General features: G+C 37.4%; 1 protein-coding gene across 1 annotated transcript; it reads right to left on the bottom strand.

Annotated features, from left to right (window-relative positions):
- On the bottom strand, nt 1–23,681 carry SELENOT (selenoprotein T). The gene is made up of 6 exons (XM_041734183.1): nt 23,445–23,681; nt 7,326–7,436; nt 6,686–6,812; nt 4,602–4,689; nt 2,813–2,966; nt 1–2,633 (listed from the first exon to the last, which is right to left on the bottom strand). The coding sequence occupies exons 1-5, from the start codon at nt 23,579–23,581 to the stop codon at nt 2,842–2,844; spliced, it is 588 nt and encodes a 195-aa protein (XP_041590117.1). The 5' UTR covers nt 23,582–23,681; the 3' UTR covers nt 1–2,633; nt 2,813–2,841.
- Nucleotides 23,682–26,423: the final 2,742 nt, after the last annotated feature.

The following is a 26,423-nucleotide window of genomic DNA, read 5'->3' as shown; positions in this document are numbered from 1 at the left end:
TTCCTTTTACATCAGCTTAATATAAGTTTATTTTCACAATGCTATGTTAGTAAGCCCCTAAACTTTACAATCCCTCACATTTCTCTCAAATTTTTTTTAAAAGCCTTAGTATTGAATATCATCAAATCATGCTTAAAAATTCTGCAGGCTGGTTTTAAAATCAGAATTATTTAAAATTATGACAATGATAAAATGCCAACCAATCAAGGTCCCAAAGTAACAACATTCAAAATAATAAAGAATAATCATTGGAATCCTGTTGTATTTTGATAATGGTAAAAGGCTAACCAACTGCTGTCATTAATGTTAATACCTTAAAAAAATGTATTCATAATCTGAAAGCATATTTTGTCTTGCACATCTGGATTCTGAGGTATAAAACCATGTTTTGCCAACATTCTTTTATTAATCTAACAAGTAATATTTTCCACAACAGCAACTCTGGTTTTAAAAAACAAAAACAAAACAACAAAAAAAAAACCCAGTAACATTAGCCAATCTGTTGTAATGTTCTACGGTCTCCTAATTAAATATAATACATAAACATTTATAAACTACACAGCCACATCAATTTGTAAGCAACTAATAAATTCTGAAATGTTAGAAATATAATAAAATTAGTTCTAAATAGTTTCATTTTCTTCTAAATAGTTTTTTTTAACTTTCCCCTTTTCCTTATTGGTTTTTATATTCATGCTTTCCACTAATTTTTCCAGTAGACTCTATTAAATCCTAGATTTAAATATGGTTAAAGATAAAACAATATTGACATGAGTGTACAAAAAATAACACACTGAGTTTTATCAGTGTCTAAGCCACTTAAAGCTATTCTCCAAAAGACATGTTATTCACCCAAGACGAACATGAAAAAAGTTAGAATATAATCTTATGCTTTTGAGGGCTAACCTGTCAGATACATAGGAACATCCAAGGCTCGAGTCTGGAAGTTCTAAATGCCCAAAGGTTAATTTATCACTATTGGAATGGCCATCAACTAAAGAAAGGCCCTACACTAACACTGAGCTCTGTGTTCAACTTGCAGAAGACAGACATTTGGGCTGCTACAAATGAAAAGTAATGAGGCTTTAAGCCTGACTAGCCTTTAAGCAAGGCTAATCAAACATAAAATATTACACATGAATAATAACCTCCAAGAAGTTCCAACGTAACCTCTAAGGACGCTTGCCACTGTATCAACTTAGGTTGTGCAGTCTTGATTAAAAGAAGTCATTTAATCAATTTTCTGCAGTGAATCATCAGACTAATTTCCTGTTAGCTAGAGACTACTACAGCATGTTCCACCTTGGGGCTATAAAATCATGATTACCAAACATCAATTCAACAAATATTCAGTGGTAAGTGAAGTATAAGGGGTTGTGCTAAGTGTCTGGAAGACCAAATGTTGAATGGTCTATTTTTCCTCAAATCCCTTTATTTCTAGTAACAAATCTAGACCTACATGTCTATTCCCATATGGAATCTAAAATATGTTGATACTTGACTATTTTTCTACATTATGATCCTATTTCTGCTAAATTACCCTTATAGTTCAGCAGTTTAAGGTTTTGTTTAAAAAAAAAACTATCATTATAGAACTCTGGAAAGATATTAAATTCACTGAATAAAAAACTTTTTGATTTTGTTCCTTAAATATAATAAAATTCTGATATATGATGTTAAGTTAAATTATTAGACAAATAGTCTCCATTCACCTAAAATGAAGTGTAAAGAGGTTTAACTGAACTTTCAACTGAATTTCAATTATCTTAAAGATGGCAAATGATCTATTATTTGCATGTCAAACTAATGTTCCTTATGAAATTATCTGGAATTCAAAAAAATTGAGTAAGACAACTTTTAAATATGTTAATAGGTACGCTGGGCAATAAATTCAAACTTTTTAACTTACATCTGCTTAGTTTTTTATTGAGTTAAGTATAAAGGCCCAGTTAATCAACTCATTAGATTGGTCAAGGCAAGACACTTGAACTACATAACAGTATTTAAAAAGCAGTTGGTCTTTTAGTAATTTTCTGGTAATCACACACGCACACACGCACATACACACAAATTGGTAGAGTACTCTGGATATAGGATTTCCCCCCATAATCTCATATAATGCACTGTTCACAATCTGCAGTATTTTGAAAACTATAGAAATTGGACATGACCAAATTAAAGATGCCTGATAAACTCTTAAGAGTATGTGGGAACTTCAGGTGTGTTCCCAAAAAGATCGATTTTAAACTATAAAAAAAGGAAAATTCATATAAAATCACAACAGATTTAACAGGCATCTTTGAAAAGAAAGTCAAATTATAACTCAATTTTCTACTTTACCAAATATGACTAAGGAGAAAAAAAGGTACAAGTAGTAACGTCTACATTTTTCTTAAAAACTGTTAACTGAGTGGATGTGGGGAAGAAAAAAAAGCTATACAGTATTATTGCACTCCACGAATGTGCAGAATTCCAAAATGTGCCAGCACTGAAAAACTGTCTTGCATTGAGGTTTTCCAAGAGGTACAACGAGCCTGCCAAGAAAGCATCTGGTCTGCACTAACAGCTTGCTGTCTTCAGTACAGGCCTTCATAATGTCAGTCACGCTGCTCTTGCAAAAAATCCCTTAATGTCTGAAAGAGAAAAAAGAATATTTTATTTCAAAATTCACTCTTATTTTAATAAAGAAAACATCCATCTATTAAATATTAAGTTGGGAACTCAAGTGATAATATATGGGATACCTAGTATCTTGTTGATCTGTGATGAGAATGATACCTGTAAATAGTTATTGTATTTTTAAACTACTTACAAAAGAGTTTTCAGTGCTGATAGGTGGGGCTATGATCGATGATGTGGGATTGAATCCATATGCACATTGAGCTTCATTTCATTGTCAAGAATTTGAACGAGCTGTTGCATGGATGGGAGGTGACCAGATTCCAGCTTAGACCACACAGGCACATCTATAATAAAAATAAATAGCACCACTCCTTAAAATTAAAGATAAGTCTATAATATATGTTCATTCCACAAATATTTATTGTCTATACATACAGCTGGGAATACAGAGACTTACCTTTCTTGCCGTTATGGAGTTTATACTCCAGTAGGGGAAAGACAAAACGTACCAAAGAAATAGCTACAGATCACAATTGTGTACTAAGAATTAAAACTAGAAGATGCTGAGGGACATAGAAGAGGTTAGAAAGGAGCCTTTGCACTTATTATTATTAAAATTGAGAGGTACCATTAAAATTGAAAAATATTATCATTAGAAGAGCTGAAATACAGGAAAAGAGGGGTAACAAGGAAGTCTGGAGAGGCGAGTGAAGATTAGATTAGGGTCAATGAACTATAAAGTGCCAGACAGTAAGCATTTTCAGCCTTAGGAAGACATACAGTCTATCACAGCTACTCAACTCTAATTGTAGTCTGAAAGAAACCACAAGCAATATGTAATAAATAAAATTTTATTAAAAAAAAAAAAGGCAGCTGGACATAGGGTCCACATGGCCATGGTTCAACAATCCAAAGGCTACATCAAGCAGGGACTTTTGGGTGTGTTAAATGTTCTGGTCTTTACCTTGAGGATGAAGTAAAACCACTTAATAAACTTAAGGCAGTGAAGCAACGAGATGAAAATTATGTATTTATTTAAAAAAAAAAGAAAAAAGAAATTCACTCTATTGTTTGAGCTGGTAAGAAGCCAGATAATAAATATTTTAGGCTTTGAGACTCAAGAAGCAAAAATCAAAGATATCATGCTGGTACTTACATGACCAGAGAAATAGATTTCCACAGATTTTTCATTGATGAAACTCAAAACTTTAGGTTTAAATGCTAAAATCTGAACTTCATATAATTTCCATGTGCCATAAAATAGTCTTTTGATTGTTTTGGTAACCATTAAAAAATTTAAAACTACTGTTGCTCATAGGCCATTATCTGACCACCTCTAGTTTAGAGAATGTATTGGAGGGTAACAAAATCATTTTGACTTGGACTAGGGTAGTCATGTTAACAAAAAATAGAAGTAGAATTTTGAGAAATGTAGAAGGTAGAATTAAGAATCATACTTGGTAATCCATTAGATATGGAGAGTAAGGGAGAAACTGAGGTTATCCTAGCTTTCTGACATGGGCAACTGGACAGAATGATAACGTGCCATTATAAATAAATGAGCAATGCCAGGGAAGGAGCAAATTGGAGTACATAAGAATTGTAGGAAGCAGAGATAATTACTTGGAAGTAGTTTAAGATTCCTGGGTATATTCCCTCTCCCTCTGCTCATACTCTCTCTCTCAAATAAATGAATAAAATCTTAAAATATTAAACCCTCTCACTCTAAAAAAAGATTCCTGGGAGTAGCACCTTGAAGAGAGATCTAGAGGTCTCTAGAGTTGTTACACATTCAAGGGTCAGCATACGGATATAATTCTCAAGCTAGGTGAGGTGAGGACCATATAAAGTGCTAAATTTGCATATTATGAAAAATAGAAAAGCCTGATGGTTGTTATAAATCATTTAAAATGTGTTAAAGAATGCAAACTATTCAGAACCCACCATTCCAAAAAAAAAAAAAAAAAAAAAGAACCCACCATTCAAAGTTATCTCAAATGCACCTGTTGACATACACTGGTTCTCAATCATGTTGCTCAAGAAGAAAACCATCATACATGCATAGACCTAAAAGAAAATGTAATTAAATACAGCAGGCAAAGTTATTTTAAAGGCAAACATTACAACTGAAGACAGATACAAAAGTAATGTTTTAAATACAGAGTCTCATTTTTAGTTGGTAATGGCTGTTTTTCAATCTACTTTAAGTTTCTATACAGGGGCAGGAGTGCCTGGGTGACTCAAGTTAAGTGTCTGACTTTCAGTTTTGGCTCAGGTCATGATCTTGGGGTTGTGGTATCAGGCCCCATGTCAGGCTCTGTGCGCAGTGCAGAATCTGTTTGAGATTCTTTCCCCTCCTTCTTCCCCCCCCCTGCTCCTCTCTCTGCCTGCTCACTCTATCATCCTAAAATAAACAAAATCTTAAAAAAGTTTCTACATAGACTATTATTGCTATTCTATATGTTCCAATAACATACATGGAACAAGGAAACTACAACATTAATTCACAGCTTTATACACAATGAAGAAGAGATACTTGTAACGTAGAGACAATCTCTAGATTTCGTAACAGCCTTAATAAGTTAAACAAAAAATTACCAGCATAAGAAGGGTTTATTTCACCATTTATATAAGGTATGAATTCACAAGAGACTAGTGATGCAATAATCAGCAACTTCATGTATTCAATACAACCCATTCATGTTCCAAACAAATCATTTTAAGTCAAATAAAAAAGTCGATTAGATAGCACTAGTATATTAAATTACATTCGCTCCCCCTCTTTGGAGGGCAAATCCATATCCTTTCAAGAGAGACTAGAAGTTCCTTGGTGGACAGGAAGGAACAAAATTTAACAAAATCACCTGACTAAAAAACAGGATGAAGCGAGGGTGTCAATGTATAGCAAATTATTTCAAAAAAGTAAATAAAAATGCTCACAGCAAATGAGAAAGGGCTCTCCTCCCAGCTAGGTGGGCTTTGATTTCATAGAGGTTACTCTTGCATTTGGGAACAGTAAGTTTATTTTCATGAAAACGATACACAAGGGTACACATAAAAGCTATAGCTCCTCTTCCACAGCAGATTAACAACATTATATGTCTTCAGAAGTAAAATGCACTGAAGTTGGAATCAACAGAATAAATGTAACTCAAAACATTAGAGTACTTAACTTTCAATTCTTAATCTTATGCAAATCAATCTTATTAATAATGGAGACACAGTTCAATAAGGGGCAGCACCTGAGGATGTTTATGTTAAGGAACCTTGCCTATTACTGGAAATAAGTCGTTCCCTACGAAAAAGAAGCACAGATATGTAGGAGTCCACTAAAGGTAGTTTCAGCCTAGACCTAAAAAACAAGCCCAGAGGACTCCAAAACAGAACACTTTTTAGAAGAAACTTAAGCAATCTCCTCTAAGAGAGAAATAAAATTAGTCCCATTCCTCACAGCAGAAAGATAGACCTTCCAGAAAAGACGACTTCAAGTAAAACAAATGAAAGAAATCTAATATAGAATATTAGATATATATATTCATATATATTTACATATATTTAAAACAGAAGAGTCAGAAGCCATTAAAACCAAATTTTAAGAACAAATCCATGAAAAAAAAAAAAACAAATCCATGGAATTGCCATTTTTAATGTGAACAAAACCATTAATACCCTTATTAGTATAAAAGGCCTACATTATGTGTATATGATGTTCTGTTGGATATGATTTGACCTAATCTATATAATCAATATCAAGTATTAAAATTATTTTGTGCCGTTTCTTCTAAAGTCACACCTCCCTATCTTTCAAATAGTAAAAAGACCTAATCTTTCTTAATACATAATTATAAAAACTAAGGTCAAGGAAAAAAAATACAAAAAAAAAAAAACTAAGGCCAAGAAAGGCTAAGTGCCTTATCCAAAGATTAAAAAGTGGTTAAAGCCAAAATAATACAAGTGAACAGATGAATCAGCAACAGATACTTAAAAAAACCAAACAATCCATTAAAATATTTTCACTGACAACCTAAAAACCTACAACTATGAAAACTATTATGTTACGTACCTTATTTTCTTGGCCCCACTGCCAGATGCTAGGAGCTTGCATGCCAAAGAAAGCAAAAGGATCCTTGCCAACAATTATTAAGCCTATTAATACTAGTTTGAAGACTGACAGGAAAGATGCTATGTGTCTATTGAAAGAAAAAAAAATCATCAGAAGTCACAATTTCTCAAATTCAAAACTTCATAATTCAAGTATAAGTGTACAGACATTTTCTAGACACCAAATCTAAAAGTTACTAATTACAAGTAGTAAAAAAGATAGTAACTAAAGTTTATTGTGGAGTTTTAAAACAAAAATGTTTAATATCTTTTAAATTAATAAAAATAACTTGTAAAACTATATAGCATTAACCTTTAAAAATACTACTATTTTTAACAGTACAGAATTTTATACCATTGACTTTGTATAAAAATTAAGGTTGCCATCTCTGAAATAATCCTCCTCTTTTCCTTCTTACAGAAAAATTCTTCCTTATTTGGATCAAATCAACTTGCTACTTATAAGACAGTGTTCTCTTTTTTACAACTAAGAAATTACAATAACCAAGAAGAGTTCATTGAAACAATCCACAAAAGTTTACTCACAAAAGTGAAAAAAATTCACTTTAAAAATTCATTTTAAGTTACTGAAATTCACTTACCTATATATGGGTTGAGGGAGGTAATTTTCTCCTTCAATGCGGATGTCTGGGTACCGCTGGCTTATAACCCGCATGTACTCCTCAAACACCCGCCTATAACCTCAGGAAACACTGCAGAAAAATCAAAGTGCTTCTGTTAAGCAATTTAGAATATGCTTCTACTTATTTTGCATTTAGATAAAATCTAAAAATTGCCAAGATTAAAAAAGTGTTTCTCACAAACAGTGACAAAGTAATAATGACTGATGCTGGATAACAGCAACATGGAGGTTTCTTCACAAATTTTACATACTTAAATTACCTCCCCGCCATGTATATCCATCTATTAGGACATTAAACTTTGTAGATTTGGGTCATTGTTGGGCAGCAGCAAATACCTATTCATGTATGTCAGCATATTTTGAGCTCTTGAATCAACTTGCTTTTTGAGGGGGTATCGAGTATAAATACTGGAATGAAAACAGCTCTTCTGAAATAGGGACTTTCAAAACTAGAGCAAAGAAAGCTTATAAAATACCAAGGCATGAGACCTGAAATTCTGGTTCTTATTCCAACTCTGCCCCAAATTAGGCAAACACATGCCTGTTCAATCACAATAAAAGGAACTTAAAGAACTCTTAAATCCCTTCTGACTAAAATTTGCTTCTACTTTACAAAGAAAAACAAGGATTGGGAAGATAATTTCACCAGCATGACAGCAATCCATAACATTATTCCAGAAATTAAGTCAATACTATCGAATATCTCCCATTAAAATATCTAAACAACTACTCTGTAGGGGTATGTTTCCCCAGCAAAAAAAAAAAAAAAAAAAAAAAGGCCACCAGAGTGCAGATATAGGGGGAGGATACACTGAAAACTTTTAAGATACTGGATGAAAAAAATTGACACAAATAACTGAAAAGGTATCTTGTGTTCATGGATCAGAATTTATTGTTAAGATGTCCACAGTACCAAAAGCAATTTACAGATTCAGTGCAATCCCTATCAAAATTCCAAAGACATTTTTCATAGAAACAGAACAAACAATCCTAAAATTTGTATGGAACTACAAAAAAACCCACAAGAACCAAAGCAACCTTGAGAAGAAAGAACAAAGCTGGAGGCACCACGCTTCCTTATTTCAAACTGTATTACAACGCTATAGTAATCAGGGATCCCTGGGTGGCGCAGCGGTTTGCCGCCTGCCTTTGGCCCAGGGCGCGAGCCTGGAGACCCGGGATCGAGTCCCACGTTGGGCTCCCGGTGCATGGAGCCTGCTTCTCCCTCTGCCTGTGTCTCTGCCTCTCTCTCTCTCTCTCTCTCTCTCTCTCTGTGACTATCATAAATAAATAAAAATTAAAAAAAAAAAAAGCTATAGTAATCAATATTGTAGGGCAGTAGCACAAAAACAGTCCCATAGATCAATGCGACAGAGTCAAGAGCCCAGAGATAAACCTACACAAATATGGTCAATTAATTCACAAAGGAGCCAAGGTTGAAAAAAGAATGGACTCTTCAACAAATGGTGCTGGGAAAACTGTCAGCAACTTGAAAAGAATGAAAATGAACCAATTATCTCCCATTATACACAAAAATCAACACAAAATGGATGAAAAGACTTGAACATAAGACCTGAAACCATAAACCTCCTAGAAGAAAACACAGTGGGGGTAAGCACCTTGACACTGGTCTTGGCAATGATTTTGTGGATTTGACCCTAAAAGCAAAGGTGTCAAAAGCAAAATAAACAAGTGGAACTACATCAAATTAAAAAGTTTCTACACGTAAAGGAAACCATCAACAAAAAGAACAGGCAACCTACAGAACGAGAGAAAATATTTGCAAATTAGCTATCTGATAAAGGGGGTTAAAACCAAAATGAACTAAGGAACTCCTACAACTCAATAGCCAAAAGTCAATGATCTGATTAAAAATGGGCAAACGGACCTGAATAGACACTTTTCCAAAGATGACATAAAAATGGCCAACAGATACATGAAAAGGTGCTCCACATACTAATCAACAGGGAAATGCAAATCAAAATCACAGAAAGATATATATCCCTATACCTGTCAGGATGCCTATCATCAAAAGACAGGTAAGTGTTGGCCAGGATGCAGAGAAAAAGGGAATCCTCGTGCATTGTCAGCAGGACTGTGAATTTTTTTTAAATTTACAGTTTTCCCCATGGAAACATTGTGAAAGTTCTTCAGAAAATTAAACATAGAACTACCATATAATCTAGCAATCCCACTTCTAGGTATATACCTAAAGGAAATGAAATCACTATCTTTAAAAGGTATCTGCACCCCCCATATTCATTTTAGCATTACTTAAAATAGCCAAGACATGGAAACAACTTAAATGTCTGACAGATGAATAAAGAAAATGTGGCATAAATACACAAGGGGATGTTATTCAGAAAAAAATAATCTACCATTTTCAACAATATGATGGAACTTGAAAGCATTATGCTAAGTGAAATCAGTCAGATAGAGAAACACAAATTGTAAAATCTCATTTTACATAGAATCTAAAAAAGCCAAGCTCAGAGACATGGAGAGTAGGCTGGTGATTGCAAGGGGCTGTAGAACAGGCAAAATGTGGAGATGTTGGTCAAAGGATACAAACCTCCAGTTGTAAAACAAATTCTAGGGCTCTATTTTTTTTTTTTTTTTTTTGGATTTTATTTATTTATCCATGAGAGGTAGAGAAGGCAGAGACATAGGCAGAGGGAGAAGCAGGCTCCTCGCAGGGAGCCCGATGTGGGACTCAATCCCAAGACCCCAGGATCATGCCCTGAGTCAAAGGCAGAGGCTCAACCCCTGAGCCACCCAGACGTCCCTCTAGGGCTCTAATTTACAGCCAATAGCTATAGTTAACAATACTATATTATATACTTGAAAGTTGTTAAGAGAATAAATATTAAATATTCTCACTCAATAAAAAGTAATTGTATGAGGTGATGGATGTGTTAACTAACCTTACTGTGGTAATCATTTCACAATACATATCATCACCTTAAATATACATAATTTCTATTTGTCAATCAGTAACTGAGGAAAAAAAAAGGAGGTGGTACCACAAAATCAACAGAAGAGCTTACAAAGGTAAGGTTGTTAAGCACATTAACTACATTAAGTGAAGGGACACATAAACCAATGAAAGTACAGAGGAAGCAGAATCAGTAATTAACAGTAATGTAAAACCTAAGGTGCCAACTTTGTCCATCACACTGTCAAGGAAAAACATACCATCAGGTTTATGTCTGACAGGATACAACAGTCCAAATATCAGTAGATCTCAATTTAAGAAAACTCGCTTTTCAGGAAAAAAAAGTCACAAATCTTCTTTACAATTAATATTTCCTTTACATTTAGAATAAAAATTTCACAAGAGATTAAGTCCCTAAAAGTATGAAATTTTTGCAAAGGGTCTACAGCTAAATACTTAAAAGAACTTAGGAATCTCCACATACTTTATGTTTACTAAACATTCACCTTATGTAATATTTTATTATTGTTGTTATTAGAGTCACCAAATTGTAGTATTTTGTCACAATTGCTTTCTCTATAAAAAAAATTTTAATGCTGCTTTTGTTTTGAGGATATTACAAAAATAACCTAGCTCACCTATATGCCTAACCACCCTGAAACCAAGAAATGGCACCTGATTTCAGTGCCTTCAAATTTGCATTAACTCCATGTTTACAACGGAGTTAATTATCTAAAATGGTATCTTCTAACTTTTACTCAAACACTGTGAGGATCAGAGACAAAGTTAAGAAAGCTGAAAATTTACTACTAATTCACTCATTCAAATACTCATTGAATGCCTATTACATGTCAAGCAGTATTATTAGGCGCTGGGTTTGTAATGATGAGTGACACAGGTATGGTCCCTGTTCTTAGGGCTGAGAGACTAGAACACAGACCCTGTGAGTTGAGATTCTAGCTCTTTCCACTAGGCTCCAGCGGAAGAGCTGGATGTTGCAAGAGCTATTCTTCCCTTTGTCCAGGAAATAGGTTCCCTTTGGCCCAAATGCCACAAACAAGTTTCCATACAGTTGACCTCTTGATGGCAGAGATCTCAAAGGTTCTTCTGTGATAAAGACCTAGAGATTCTTCCTCTGGGAGAGCTAAAAACCTGTGGGCCCCAAGAAGTTCCTCATGTTTGCTCTGGGAGTTCCAGTCTCTTGCCAAGGGAAGTCCAAGAGGCCTAGCTAGAGGTGTGTGTATCTATGTGCAGACAATACTTCTGGCCAGACTCCTCCTAGTCACCTACTCTTCTGGCTGCTGTGCCCGGAAGCCTAGCTCTACCCTCCATTCTTCCAGTCCCAAGTCTTCAGTGTGGGATCAGACCTTCAGATCAAATTCCAAAAGGAATCAGCCCATAATCTTGAAATTCAAAAAGGACTTTAAAATTGTACCTTTTTTCAAATTTCTGGTTATAAAAAACGTGTAAGTCTGGAAGATGTAATGTACAGCACAGTGACTATAGTTAATAATAGTATACAGCATATTTGAAAGTACCCAGCAGAGTGGATTTTAAAGGTTCTCATAAGGGGACGCCTGGGTGGCTCAGTGGTTGAGCGTCTGCCTTTGGCTCAGGTCATGATCCTCGAATTCTGGAATCGAGTCCCACATGGGGCTCCCAGCAAGAAGCCTGCTTCTCCCTCTGCGTCTCTCTCCGCCTCTCATGAATAAATAAATAAAATCTTTAAAAAAAGTTCTCATCACAAGAAAAAAATTTTTTAACTGTATGGTGATTGCTGTTAACTGGACTTATGGTAGTAATCATTTTGCAATACACAAATATCGAATCTTTACGCTGCACAACTGAACTAATGTGTCAATTATACCTCAATAAAAAACAAAACCAAAAAACCAATACCGATTTCTGAAAAATGAAGTTTACAAAACTGACACAACATTTTTAGACAAGTTTACTTGTATAAGTAAACCTTCCTTCCTATCATTGCTTCCAGAATTGTGAGGAAAACCTAAGGAACTTTTCCCCCTATATAACTGTTTTCCCAAAATCAATTTTCCTGTTTTAAAACAGCAATCTCTACTGCTGACAGATGTTTTCCAAAACAAAATATACCTACTGCTTATTGAGGTGGACAAAATGTTAAATTAAAGGCATACATGGTGAGGAGCCAGTAATCATTCCACTTCTACTACCACACCCAGCCCTTTCAACTTAAACTCATTCTTTCTGGGTCCGTGAGTAAAACTATGATGTCCAATATACCTCCACGAACTAAATATGGGAACATGCTAAAAACATGCTGCAGTAGCTGTCTCTTCCTCCTGTCGTAGGTAGAACCAAAGGTCCTTAAGAAGTAGATTTAAACTTTGCAATCTTAATGTTGTCCTGATTAGGGTTAGAAATAGAGAAATATCTTACTCTATGGAGTCAACTTTTGCAACTGCTCAATTTAAAATATTTTTCACTGTACTTTTCTAAAAGAAAAAACTTACATACAAATTAGATGATCCATGTGAAAGGAAATTTAATAAACAAAATGCCTTGCCTGTGCTATTTCAAATAGAGTCTGTACTTTTTAAAGTTCATCATATTTTCAGTGTCGATTCATGATGCTAACTACTCCACTTTTCCCCTTTCTATGTCTGCTCCGAATTGTAGTCAAATGCTTATTTATATCAAACTTGAGCCCATCACAAACCCCAGTCTCTCACATCTTACAAAAAAAACCAAAAAAACAAAAAAACAGAATTTCAGATACTCCTGAAATAACTTACAATTTATTCCTATTTTTAGCACCTCTTGAATTCACCTTCTCCTTTATTTACAATAACCTCCTCTCTCCAACTGTCCTCACCCACATACACAGGATTGGATCCTCTTTGCGTAATGAAACCAACTCCTTGCCATTGCTGACATTCCAGAATAATGCAAACCTGTCATAGGAAGGCTCCAGTTCCCTCTCTGAAAGCGAAGAAATGGGATTTAAAAAAGTGACTATCTCCACAAACGTGAACACTTAACATGTTTAATCTTTCAAAAAGACTGAGAAGTGAATCTTCAGAGAAACAAAAATTAAGTACCTTTTACTGTGAAAAAAGTACAGATGTAAACCAGGAAGAGCGAATGGTACCTCCTCTGACTTTCTGGCTTTCTATTTTAGTTCCTCTCTCTGAAGCCCTGCTGCATCTCTCTCTGCCTTTGGGTTCTAAGACAATTCTTATAATAATTTAAAAATTTATTTCCAAATGTATTGTTCAAACCAGTTCAAAAAGGTTTCTGCTACTTGCACCTCAAGAATCTCAACTAATACTTATCCCACACTGTACCAAGAAAAATAGGAAGACATTTTGTAAATACTGTGCTAATTATCTACAGCACTACTTGGTCCAACAGCTCACTGATCACTGAAAGCTGTGTTTTTAGATATAATCTTTACTTCTCCTTGTTCTGTTTAATAGATGAAATACTATAATAATAAATATCTGTCTGGTATATCACCTACTCTAAGTGCCTTAAGGAATGAAATCTGCAAGGTGTTCTATAAACCACACAAGAAACAAGGTATTCAGGGAGTGAAAAATAGACTAAACTGATGTTTTTAAAAATTGCAAACAGGAGTGCTTATACACTTTGAAAACCAAAATGTGGCCCAGAACTTGCTCAGTTTTTTAGGAAGCTGCAAAAGCAACACTAAAGAGGTATCAGTTTATCAGATAAAGGAACAGTATTATATGAAATCAGATTATTTCCCTTCTAGCTAACTCTTGAAACACCACAGTGGCCACCACAGTACAAACATATACACAAAATATGCATAAAGTGGCTTCTAAGATTCTTAGCTTCTTTAATGAGTTTATTCCAAAGATGTGACACAGCTAAAATATGATTAATAATCTGTTTTTATTCCCTTCATTCTTTTGTCTTATTCTTGAGGTCACTAGCTTCTAATTTCTCCATACCTTTGGCATAACATTTCATGAACTCTTTTGCTGAAGACTATTCCACAAGAATTTATAAAGTGCTTAGTTCCTCAGCTTTTCCTGGGGAGGAATTTTACCTGTTTATTCTGGAAAACAGAATATTAACAGATTTATAAGGTATGCAGTCACTCAATAAAAATGACTTGATTAAAGCATTCAATAAATGGTGACAACTCATTCTGTAGAATTCCTTTGTTTCATCCTAAAATACTTCACATACGATGCCAAGCTTTTATTCTTTTCAATACATTTTTTAATTAGAGGTATGATTCATGGGCCACAGAACTCATCCTCAGTGGATTTTTATAAGTTATTAAAGAGACAGATAAAAAAATACATTGTGCTCTATGATGATTTAACGGCTAAACTAAAGAAGTCTCTGGGCTGCTTTACTGCTTTCCTATTTGACCTGTATATTTACCTGCCTATTGGTTGTAGACTCATTCCACATGACATTAGAATAAACGCAGGAATCTTAGAAAGAAAATCACCAACAGGATAATAGAGTAAGAAGAAGTAAGGGCATGTCAGATACCACAGCAGCAGAAAGAGAACTGGCAGTAGCACAATGAATTCTGGTAAAGGCATGGAGGCTAGGCCAAGAGTGTGACTGGTAAGAGTTATGTTCAAACCTGAAGTTCTACATGTATTACATTCTATGCCTAATAGCTACCAAACTGGAACAGAGGCCAACCAGGTAAAAACCTACCAGAAATGAACAGTATTAGGTGATATCTATCTATACTCCAGTTAGGAATATACAGAGCGGGCAGAGAGGGCAGTTACGTTATTTCAGAGACAACCACAGTGGACTACAACAGGTTGTACTCACTTTTTCCATAAATACGGATTGATGACATTCAAAAGAGAGAGAACCTAAATCAAGAGAAAGCAAAACAGACAAAAATCTATGTCTTTTGGTGGTAGCAACGTTTTAATGAAGAGAGTAAACTGGTAATAGTCTACTGAAGAGGATACAGTTCATCAACTCATATCTGAAGCTGTTTCTCTGGTTTTGAGAAACAGGGAGAATAAACAACAACAACAAAACACAAAACGCCTGAAGTATTAATAAAAAAAAATGTCATAAAACAAAAGAGCAGAAATAGCAAATAAAAAAGATTCAAAATAGAGTCTACATCCAAAAATATTCTACAAGCAGAAGAATTATAAGAGGTAAGGAGGTACTACAAGAAATCTCAAAACCAAAACACGGAATCAAAAAGTATTTTGAGGCAAAAAATAAATTTTTTTTGAGGTCTTAAAAAAAATTGATGGGTAAAAAAAAACAGGAACTGCAGAAGATCCGAATACTATCATTAATAGGCAGATTTCACAGATCACGTTTTATTTTCAGTAGGAGAAACCCCTCTGAGAGCCCAAAGAACACTTCCAAAAATTGACCGTCATAAAAAAAAAGCCAAGTAGGAATGGCAGATGTCATATTCTGATTACAGCGCAATAAACTAGAAATTTTAAAAAACTCAACCTATTTCTCTAAGATCTTCTAGTAGGAGTATTAACTCATTTAACAATGTCAAAATTATAAGTGTGACACCCTTTGACATAATTGTAATACTTCTGTGGATTTAGTTTATGGAAATTATTGGACAAGTATAGAATATATATGAGGATATTCACCTTGGCAGAGTTAATTTTGTGAAAAATTAGGATCAACCAAACTGTTAACCAATAGGCACTAGTTACTTAAATTAAGGAGCACTCATCTTATGTAATACTATGCCTACTGCTGCATATGGGTACTGACACTGAATGGTAAGTGATAGAAGGCAAATTTCAAAAAAAAAAAAAAAAGCATACAACTATGAACTCATTTCTGTAAAATTATATAACACTTGTGTAGAGTTGTCTTGAAGGAGGTTCTTCAAAATGGGATACAGGGTTTTTTGTTTTTTTTTTTAACTTCCTTATGTATACTTCTGAGGGAAGGGTAAAATATGTGGCCCCAAAATATGCCACTTTGGGATATGGCTTATTTTGAGCTGAAGGCAATTCAGACCAACTGGACACAACAAAACTCAACAAAACAAAACAATCTACTGATCCCTTAACTACTTAAAAGAATTTGGATAAGCCCAAACAGAAAGCTATTATCAGAGGTAACTTTTTACCTGAAAGATTTCTTTGGCAAGGCAAACATCTATTTACCAAACATCTGCTCTTCTTACTGTCCTGTGAATTACCCTCCTCCCATTTGAAGCCCCAGGCCCCTATTTTATTCCTTAGCTCAGGATATAACCCTCAAATGCCCAACTTGTTCTCGCCTCTCATATTTTTTTAGAGAGCTCTCATAAGTATGTAATTAAATGTTTTTTTCCTGTTCATCGGTCTTATGTCATTTTGATTAATAGACCAGCCAAGGGAACATATAAGGGTAGAAGAAAAATGTTTCCTCCCTTACACTTCTTTATTATTTTTACAAGAAACCTGTACTATTTTTATAACCCGAAAGCTAATTTCATTTTTGTAAAAGATGAAAGCCTCAGAGTAAAGTTTTCAAAGGTTCATTTACCAAATTCTCATCACAGCATTAAAGACAATAAAAATAATACATTAATAAAACTTGTTAAAGTTTTACAAAAGCATTTAAAATGCTTTTAAGGCATTTACACTGTGCTAGCAGTTTTTAATTGATTATCTTCCTCCAGCTTTATTTCCTGTCCCCTCCCCCTTCTCTGTGCTGAGTCAGGCTTCATTTACATATGATCTTCCCTTATGTATAAGGCTATTTTTCTACATCTCCTGGTGGTTTCCTCAAACCCTTAAAAATTTCATTTCCTCCTCTCAAAGCCTTCCCACTCTCCCTGAATAGACAATCTTTCTTTCCACTATGTTTTTAAAGCTCTCCATTATGACCTCTTTTAGAACACTCTGAACAGAATGCTTTACTGTAATATTGTTTAACATGTCTGTCTCTCCCACCAGACAACAGGTTTTCAAACATGCCTGCAAAAAACTAATTCTTATCTTCCTAAATATTCGACAAAAAGGGAAAGTAAGTGGCATGGGGAAAAAGGCATAAAAAACAAGGACCTGATCATCAGTAGTTCTTGTTAAAACCCATACAGTAAGATTTCTTCCTGACCAATCCTAGGCTGCACCCCCAATCAAGGTAAGATATATGAAAACGTGATTTGATTTCCCTTTTTGGAAAGTAGAAAAGGTGACAGAAAAGTATATATGTATGCTTTTGGCTTTTTGCCTTGAAACTTCCTAAGAGTATACAATAGAAAAACAGAATATTAGAGGTAATTGGAATGCAACCAACACCGTCATATATTGGTTGAACAAGTTGACAGCTAAAGAGATTCAATAATTTCCGGAAAGTCACTCAGAAGATTAAGAGGCAGATCAAATAAGAATCTGGACTTCGAAACTGTTAGTTCAGTAAATGCAGGTTTCCAGTAATTAGACTATTCAAAATTTATGAGGTTATCTTGGTATTTCCAAATGATACATTCAATTTGATTTCCACCACTTACCTTAATGGCAAATGGTAAGGAAAGAATGTTTGCATTTTTCTGCTAGAGGAGATAAAACCTTTAAAACTATGCATATTTTTTACCCACCTCTAAAAGCTTTGGACTAAAGTACTTTGTTCATTAAGTCGAAACAACTATTATGTGTACATTATTCAGTTAGATACTGTAATTTGTTTAAATAATAAAAAAAAAAAAAACCAAAATAAAATGGTGACCAAGCTCTACATAATTACAGGAAACTTATAGGAGGTATAGCAGCCAGCACTTTATTTGTTCTCTAGTAACACTCCATTAGTACTCTACTATCTGGATCAACTTACTACTCCTTTGTTTCACTGCTTCAATGTGTCAGTTTAAATGGCAGTATTGGGATGCCTGGGTGGCTCACCGGTTGAGCGCCTGCCTTTGGCTCAGGGCGTGATCCCAGATTCCTGGGTTCGAGTCCCACATCGGGCTCCCTGCATGGAGCCTGCCTCTCTCTCTTTGTGTCTCCCATGAATAAATACATAAAATCTTTTAAATAAATAAATAAATAAATAAATGGCAGTATTTTTTTTTTCCCTGAGTGATATATAAAATAGTGATGTATCTTTTTATCCATATCTTAGGTTTGGTGAAATACAGTAACTGGTATTTAAGATTTTAGTTTTAGTTACTATGGCTATTTTGGGGAGATGAAAATCTCTTTGTAGGATATCCCCCTTTTATCATCTAAAAATTCAAGATTCCTCCCCTTCCCTATCACCAAAAAGAAAAAAAATTCCACAAAATTTGTCTCCCTTATCATTCTAATGAATGGAATAGCACCACTCCAGAACTCAGGAGCCAGGTTTGACACTCCTTACTCCATGCCTCCTCTCCTCCCCGCCAAATATATAACCCATCACCAAATACACAAAATCTATCTCCTAAAGATCTGTCCCTTTACATTTTACTCCCAATAGTCTCCCTAAATGGTTTCCCCAAATCTCTTCTTTGTCCCCTCTAATGTCTTTTCGACAGTGAGGCTAACTGATCTTTCCATATGGCCTGCCAGACCTTCCAGGGTCTGTGCCACCTTCTCTTTGGTCTTTGAGGTCAGTAGCCTTGGCCTCTTCAAGCAGTTATGTTCTCTTTACTACAAGGCCACTGAACGTGTCATTCCCATAGCTTGAAAGCTCTCTAGCAATAAATCTTACCCTTCAGATCTCAATTCAAAGTTGATTTCCTCATAGAAATCCTCCCTAATCCCCTGACTATACAGGACTTAACACAATTGTAATTTTATATGTGTTGTCTATGAATTAATGACTGCCTTCCACTTGTGCCTATGATGTCTGAGAAAACTGAATTCACAATTTCTCAGATTTTCTCCAATTCAGCCTTTTACTAATCTCAGTAAGTATCACCATCCAAATCAGCCATAGGCCTTTATTTTCTTGCCTCCATACCTTGAAAGCGAAGGCTGAGTTTGTACAAATTTAAATAAAAATTTGTTCTTGGAGTAGGTGTTTCATTTGCCTCTTAAAAATACTTTTAGAAGTTGGTTGTCCTAAAATATCAGCAATGGATTCTTAACAAAAATTGGAAAATTCTGCTGTATTCTGCTTATGTTTTGAAACTTTTATTTAATCTACTTAGTGTATCATTTGTTAAATATCCAGTAAGTATTAACTGTAAAGAGCTGCAGCCAGTAAGCTCTTTAAACTACAATTGCTTAAATGCTGTAGGCTTGACTACATGCTAAATCTCCTATGTGGGGAAAATAAAACACACATACAAACATCATACCAAATAGTACCTGACAGAATACATTTACACGTAAGACGCATTCATTCATAAAAACCACAAAAAGGAAGAATGCTACAAAGGAACTTTATTTTAAACTGACCAGAGAACTTCCTTTATGTTCAATGTTTAAACATCCAAATAAGCAGGATTAAGCTTTTCCCCCAAATATGAAATCAATGCCATCAAATTCACCTAATTTCATTGCTAGATTGAAAAAGATATTTTATTAAAAAATTTAATTCATCAGAGAGTGCGCATGAGCATGAGTGGGCTGTGCGGCAGAAGGAGAGGGAAAATCTCAAGACAACTCCCCACTGTATGTGGAGCCTGACATGGGGCTGGATCCCAGGACCCTAAAATCACCACCTGATCGGAAATCAAGAGCCAGATGCTCAACAAACTGAGTCATCCAAGCACCCCAGAAAAGACAATAAAAAAAAATCCTTTGCTTCAAAAAACACCATAAACAAAGTAAAGGTAAACCACAACTTGGAAAGGATATCCATCAATTGACATAAACCAAGAGTTAGGAACATAAAGTAATACCGTGCACTTCTGGAAGCTCCATGGGGGACCGTATCTACACTGTTCACCATGGTATCTTCAGCCCCTGGCACAAGTAGGTACTGAATGAATATTTATTGAAAAAAATACATCAGTATAGAATAGGAAAGTTCATTCTAAGCTACTTTGCACGCTCTAATTCCATTTGTGTTGCGCTGCTGCCGTTATATTAGCAATTATAAAAGTAGTACAATTAATGGATGGTATTTTGCGCTACAGTTAAAAAGAGCGCTCATAAAATAATAAAGGACAAAAGTTACGGAAAAGGTAAAAATAATTCTCTCCTTGCTTACAATGGTAATTAGTGAAAAACCGCTTTGTATAGCACTTAGATTTCAAACAGAATTAAAAGAATTTTCACATATTTATCAATTGTTTTAGCTTCCTTTTCTTTCCCAAACTGGCAAGTGAACATCCAAGAGATTCTACCAAAGCCAGAAACCCAATATTCAATTTACTATATTCAGATTAATCTCTGGGGGAAAAAGTAACAAGCTAAATTTACCTGTATATGGAGCGCACACTAATAAAACTATCTCCCATCTATGATTACAACAAACCAAACAAGACTGAAGAACTTTTGTATGTAATATGCTCTGGGTTACTGCAAAAGAAAACTCTCATTAGACTTCTGGGACAAGTTTGTACTTAAAGGGGAAAAAAAGAAAAGAAAAACTATGTATCGGGAATCCCGGGTGGCTCAGCGGTTTAGCGCTGCCTTTGTCCCAGGGTTTGATTCTGGAGTCCCAGGATCAAGTCCCACGTCAGGCACCCTGCATGGAGCCTGCTTCCCTCTCTGCCTCTCTCTGTGTGTCTTTCATGAATAAATATATAAAATCTTAAAAAAAAAAGAAACTATGTATCACAAATTCAACTGAAGTACTTAAGACTTTTTAAAAAGTTTAATTGAAGAACTAAATACCCTTCCCTATATGTTTACACATCTGGAAAACTTAGTTATGCATATCCTCAGTGGAAGGTACATTTGTTAAATTATTATGACAAGAATTCAGTTCCTATACCATTGAAATACGATCAATTGTAAAAGAGTTTTGGAAAAGCCCAAGTGAAACCAAGAGGTGCAAAAGTAGGAAACAGAAAAATTACATAACTTGGAAAATGCAGTCTTCTTTTAACTACTTATATCCAAAGTATCATAATCCTTAACAATAATTATAGGTCGAAAAAATGACTGTGCTGCTTCCAGGTGGCTCAGTGGTTAGGGCCTGCCTTAGGCTCAGGGTGTGATCCTGGGATCCAGGATCCCTCTGCCTGTGTCTCTGCCTCTCTCTGTGTGTGTGTGTCTCTCATGAATAAATAAATAAAATTGAAAAAAAAAGGGATCCCTGGGTGGCGCAGCGGTTTAGCGCCTGCCTTTGGCCCAGGGCGCGATCCTGGAGACCCGGGATCGAATCCCACGTCGGGCTCCGGGTGCATGGAGCCTGCTTCTCCCTCTGCCTGTGTCTCTGCGCCTCTCTCTCTCTCTCTCTCTCTCTCTCTGACTATCTTAAATAAATAAAAATTAAAAAAAAAAAAAAAAAAAAAAGAAAATTTAAAAAAAAAAAAAAATGACTGCCACTTTCTAATTAAAAAAAAATACGGAAAAAATCAGAATGGTCAAGTCATAATCCCCATTTACAGTATTATATGAAAATGATATATCCTGGCCACACAGTAAACAGTACAGGGAGTCGTTTTTATTTTAATCAGGAAGAAACTGCAAAGTCTTTATAGTTTTCACTGCAAAAATAAAGCCCACTCTCTGACCCTAAGGGTCGTTTCAGTTGATTTTTAAAATTTAAAATATTTGCTTACTCTTTAAAACGTAAGCAAAAAAAAAAAAGTAGTCGCGTAAGTAGAAAATCTAACCTTTAGCACACTACTCCACCCAAAGTATCAGGGCTCTGAAAACACACTAACCTGACCATCCTATCCTGTAAAAAAAAAAAAAAAAAAAAAAAAAAGTCGCCTTTTGCGATATCAAGATGCTAATTTCTTTTCTTTTCTTAAGATTTTATTTCTTGGGGATCCCTGGGTGGCGCAGCGGTTCGGCGCCTGCCTTTGGCCCAGGGCGCGATCCTGGAGACGCGGGATCGAATCCCACGTCGGGCTCCCGGTGCATGGAGCCCGCTTCTCCCTCTGCCTGTGTCTCTGCCTCTCTCTCTCTCTGTGACTATCATAAATAATAATAAAAAAAATATTTAAAAAAAGATTTTATTTCTTTATTCATGAAGAAACACAGAGATAGAGAGAGGCAGAGACACAGGCAGAGGGAGAAGCGGGCTCCGTGCAGGGAGCCGGACGCGGGACTCGATCTCAGGCAGGACCCCAGGGTCACGCCCCGGGCTGAAGGCGACGCTAAACCCGCTGAGCCAACCGGGGCGATCCCAGAATGCTAATTTCTACAATTTTAGTTTTGCCTTTCAAATCCTAACCAACCCCCACCCCACCCCACCCCACCCACCTCATTACAGGCATTACTGCACAGGTTCTAACAGTTAACCAGGTAACAACAAAAATCGCTTCTAGGGCAATGTCGAAACACTGCTGGGTGTCTTCTGGTTTCAGGTGGGGTTTTTGTGTGTGTGTGTGTGTGTGTTTTTCTGTTTCTCTGAATGCACAAGAGATTTGCAAGACGGGAAGACAGACAGCGGCGCCAGGACAGGCGACCCCCGGGAGGGGTGGGGGTGGGGGGAGGCCTGGGAGTGAGCTGTCGCCGGCAGACCGAACGGGCTCCTTTTCTTTTCTTTTTTTTTCCCCCCCTCGGGCTCCTTTTCAAAGACATTCTGGAAACTGCACGCGGAGGAGCAGCCCTGGGGCTGTCAGAACCCCCCGCCACCACCACGTCCCTCAACAGTCACCCCGGGAGGCTCGGAGAGAGGGCGCCTGTCACTCGCGGGTCTCCTCCAACGACCTGAAGTAACCTGCGCTGTGGGGGGGGGGGGCAGCGAGGGGGCAGCGGGGGGCAGCGAGGGCGGGCGCAGGCACCGGAGGCCCACGCTCAGCTCCTCCGCGGGCGGCCGGCGTGGCCGTGGCCTGACGTGCTGACAAGTGTCCCCACGGCTTCGCCTTTCACTATTAACCTTCCCGTGCCCTCCTTCCGCGCTCCCACCATTCTAGGAAGGAAAAAAAAAAAAAAAAACTGAGTGAAGCGGTTATGCCCCGAGGAAGGAAGGGCGGGCGCGGACCCCGCGGAAGGCCGCCGGCGCCGCCGCTCCGGGCCCGGGGAGGCCCAGCCCGCTAGGCCGCGGAGCCGGGGCCTCGCGTAGCTGACGGCGGCCGAGGCGGGGCGGCGCGGCGCGGCGGGGCCCGGCACGCACACTCACCAAATCTGGAACTTGAGCAGCGGCCCCGTGGCGTACTGCATCTTTAATCTTTTGCTAGGCACGCCGCCCAGGTTGGCCGACGCATCGCCCCGGATCACCGCCGACGCCGCCAGCAGGAGAACGAGCAGATACCTCATCGTCACCGAGCCCGCCGCGCCGGCCGCCCTCAGGACCGAGACTCGCCGCAGCCAGCGCGAGGCCGAGCGGGAGCCGCGAGCCGCGAGCCGCTCCCCCGAGCGCGCAGGCGCGACCCGCCCAGGTCGGGGAGGGGAGCGCGGAATGCGCCTGCGCAGGCCGGCGCTCGCTCCCTCGCTCGCTGGCTCGCGGCCCCGACCCACCATCTTGGATGGGCGCGGAGCCCGGGCTGGTGCGAGGGGCGGGGAGGCGGCCCCGGAGCGTGGGCCGTGCGGGCGGTGCTGAGCCGGCGACACTGAGGAGCGCCCGTTTCGCAGCCTTGACCCGGGGCGGGGGGAGGGGGGGAGGGGGAGGGCAGCCTGCGCTCCTGGGGCGCCACGCTGTGGCTTTCCCTTGGATCTCGCAGTACTGCTGTCTCCCAGAAGAAGGAACTGAAGGAAAAGAAGACTCTAGGAGAATTTCCATCACGTAGAGGAGTGGAAATATTCCCTTACTTGGATCCCTGGGGGCGCTCAGCGGTCAGCGCCGCCTCAGGCCCAGGGCGTGACCCCGGGGTCGCGGGATCGAGGCCCATGTCCGCTCCCTGCATGGAGCCTGCTTCTGCCTCTGCCTCTCTCTCTCTCTCTCTCTCTCTGTGTGTGTCTCTCATGAATAAATAAATAAAATCTTAAAAAAATAAAATCTTAAAAAAGACTTAAAAAAATTAACCTTACTCGTTGACTTTACACAGTTGTGCAGGTCTCACCTGTTTTTCCCCCGCCCCGGGGATGCCAGTGTCAGACATCCTGTTATTTCACTTGTACGTATTTAAACGTGTATCTCTACAAAAAATAATAATAAAAAAATAATAATAATAACTACTCTTTGGGGGGGATCTGCCTTCAAGACCGTTATCCTACCTTTAAAAAAGAAACAGGGATTCTTTAATACCAAGTATCCAAGTGTTCAGATTTCTTGTCTTCATATTTGTCTTAAAATCAGAACCGAAATAAAATCCATTGCCGTCGGTTGGTCTGTCTTTATAGTTTGTGTCCGAGGATTTAAGACCAAGAATGTGGGGCAGACTGGGGGGCTCAGTGGTTGCATGTCTGTCTGCGGCCCAGGGCGTGACCCTGGGGTCCCGGATCAAGTGCCACGTTGGGCTCCCGGCCTGCTTCTCCCTCTGCCTGTGTCTCTACCTCTCTCTCTCTCTCTCTAGGTCTCTCATGAATAAATATATTTTTTAAATAAATAAAACCAAGCATATAGCAGGAATTGAGAAGTATCTATCACTTATTGTCGCAAAAAGGAAGACACACCCCTGGGAACCAAGGGGAGTCTGAAAAAGACAGTATTAAACCCTTATGGTATATAGGCTTTGATTGAATGATTTGGGGAAGACTGTTGGAGATAGCAGTGGAAACTTCGATTATACTTTTTGAAGTCTCAGCGTCAACAAATATAGGTCATTCTGGATCATTTATCCCAGGTACCGCAATTATGCAATACATCAAATATGAGTTTGAGAGAGGAATAGGAAATTCTGAATGAATGTGTGCCTATAGTTTCTTATATCCAATAGCTCAAATGTAGCACATGATCAGAAATTTTTTCTGGGCAGCCCAGGTGGCCCAGCGGTTTAGCGCCACCTGCAGCCCAGGGTGTGACCCTGGAGACCTGGGATCCAGTCCCACATCCAGCTCCCTGCCTGGAGCCTGCTTCTCCCTCTGCCTGTGTCTCTGCCTCTCTCTCTCTCTCTCTGTGTCTCTCATGAATAAATAAATACAATTTTGTGTTAAAAAAATTTTTTTTCTAATTTAATGATGCAGCAAGAGTCTGGAAACATTCCACAGCTGTTCATTTCAATTCACTTAGACTGTAAGTGACTAATACAAATTTTATATATCATAGGACAAGAGGAACTGCAAACCCAAATCAAAACTTTTCAGGAATCACACTGCTGGTGATATATTTTGTTTGTATTGTTATTCTGAGACTTGCTTGTAGGGTGGGATGAAGCAAGTGAGTGATTATATTGGTGTCAATGGGAATGGAAGTTTGCAGAGGAAAAAGGAAATAGATTTGAGTTAATGTGTTAAGAAATACATCATGAAGAAGTGGATAAGAGTACAAGAATTTTTCAAATTAAGAAGCCTATTGGAATCCTTAGAAATAATAAATTAGAGAAGATGTATGATCACTTCCACTGAATTTGAGAAAATTCAACTCATTTATTATATAAATTCTCGATGACCTAGAAGGAAATTTCCTTAACCTGATGAAAAGTATCTAACAAACAACGCATATATCATAATTAACTTGAAACATTAGAATCCCAACAAATAAAAAAATAAAAATTAAAAAATAAATTAAAAAAATAAATTAAAAAAAAAAAAGAATCCCAAGAAATTCCCAGTTTGGTCAGAAACAGGTCAAGTATACCCACATATAGTGCTCCTGTCCAGCATTATGATGAATTGTACAATTGTGCACTGTACCTAGCAACTGTACTAGGATAAGAAAAAGAATTTGAACATGCAAGAACTACAAAGAAAACTGCCACTGTTTGTAAACAACATAATTATATACTTCGAAAACCAAAAAAGAACCTACAATCTTTGTGTCCAGAAAGGTTGCTAAATACGAGTTCAATTTACAAAATTCAGTAGTTATCTTTCATCAATAGTTGGAAACTGTAGTTTCAAAAAAGGTCTCACAACAATATTTTCTAGAATAAATCTAAATGAAATGTGCAAACCTCTACAAAGAAAACTACAAGCCTTTCTACTAATGCTTCAAGGCAAATTCACCATTTCTTCAGTGAGGTCTTCCTGCAGCCTTCCTGTTCTGTGGCCCTTAAGCACT

This window comes from Vulpes lagopus, chromosome 19, assembly GCF_018345385.1.
Source record: "Vulpes lagopus strain Blue_001 chromosome 19, ASM1834538v1, whole genome shotgun sequence".
Classification (NCBI taxonomy): domain Eukaryota; kingdom Metazoa; phylum Chordata; class Mammalia; order Carnivora; family Canidae; genus Vulpes; species Vulpes lagopus.
Note: the sequence above shows the minus strand (reverse complement) of the source record. Positions and strands in the feature narration are given on the sequence as shown.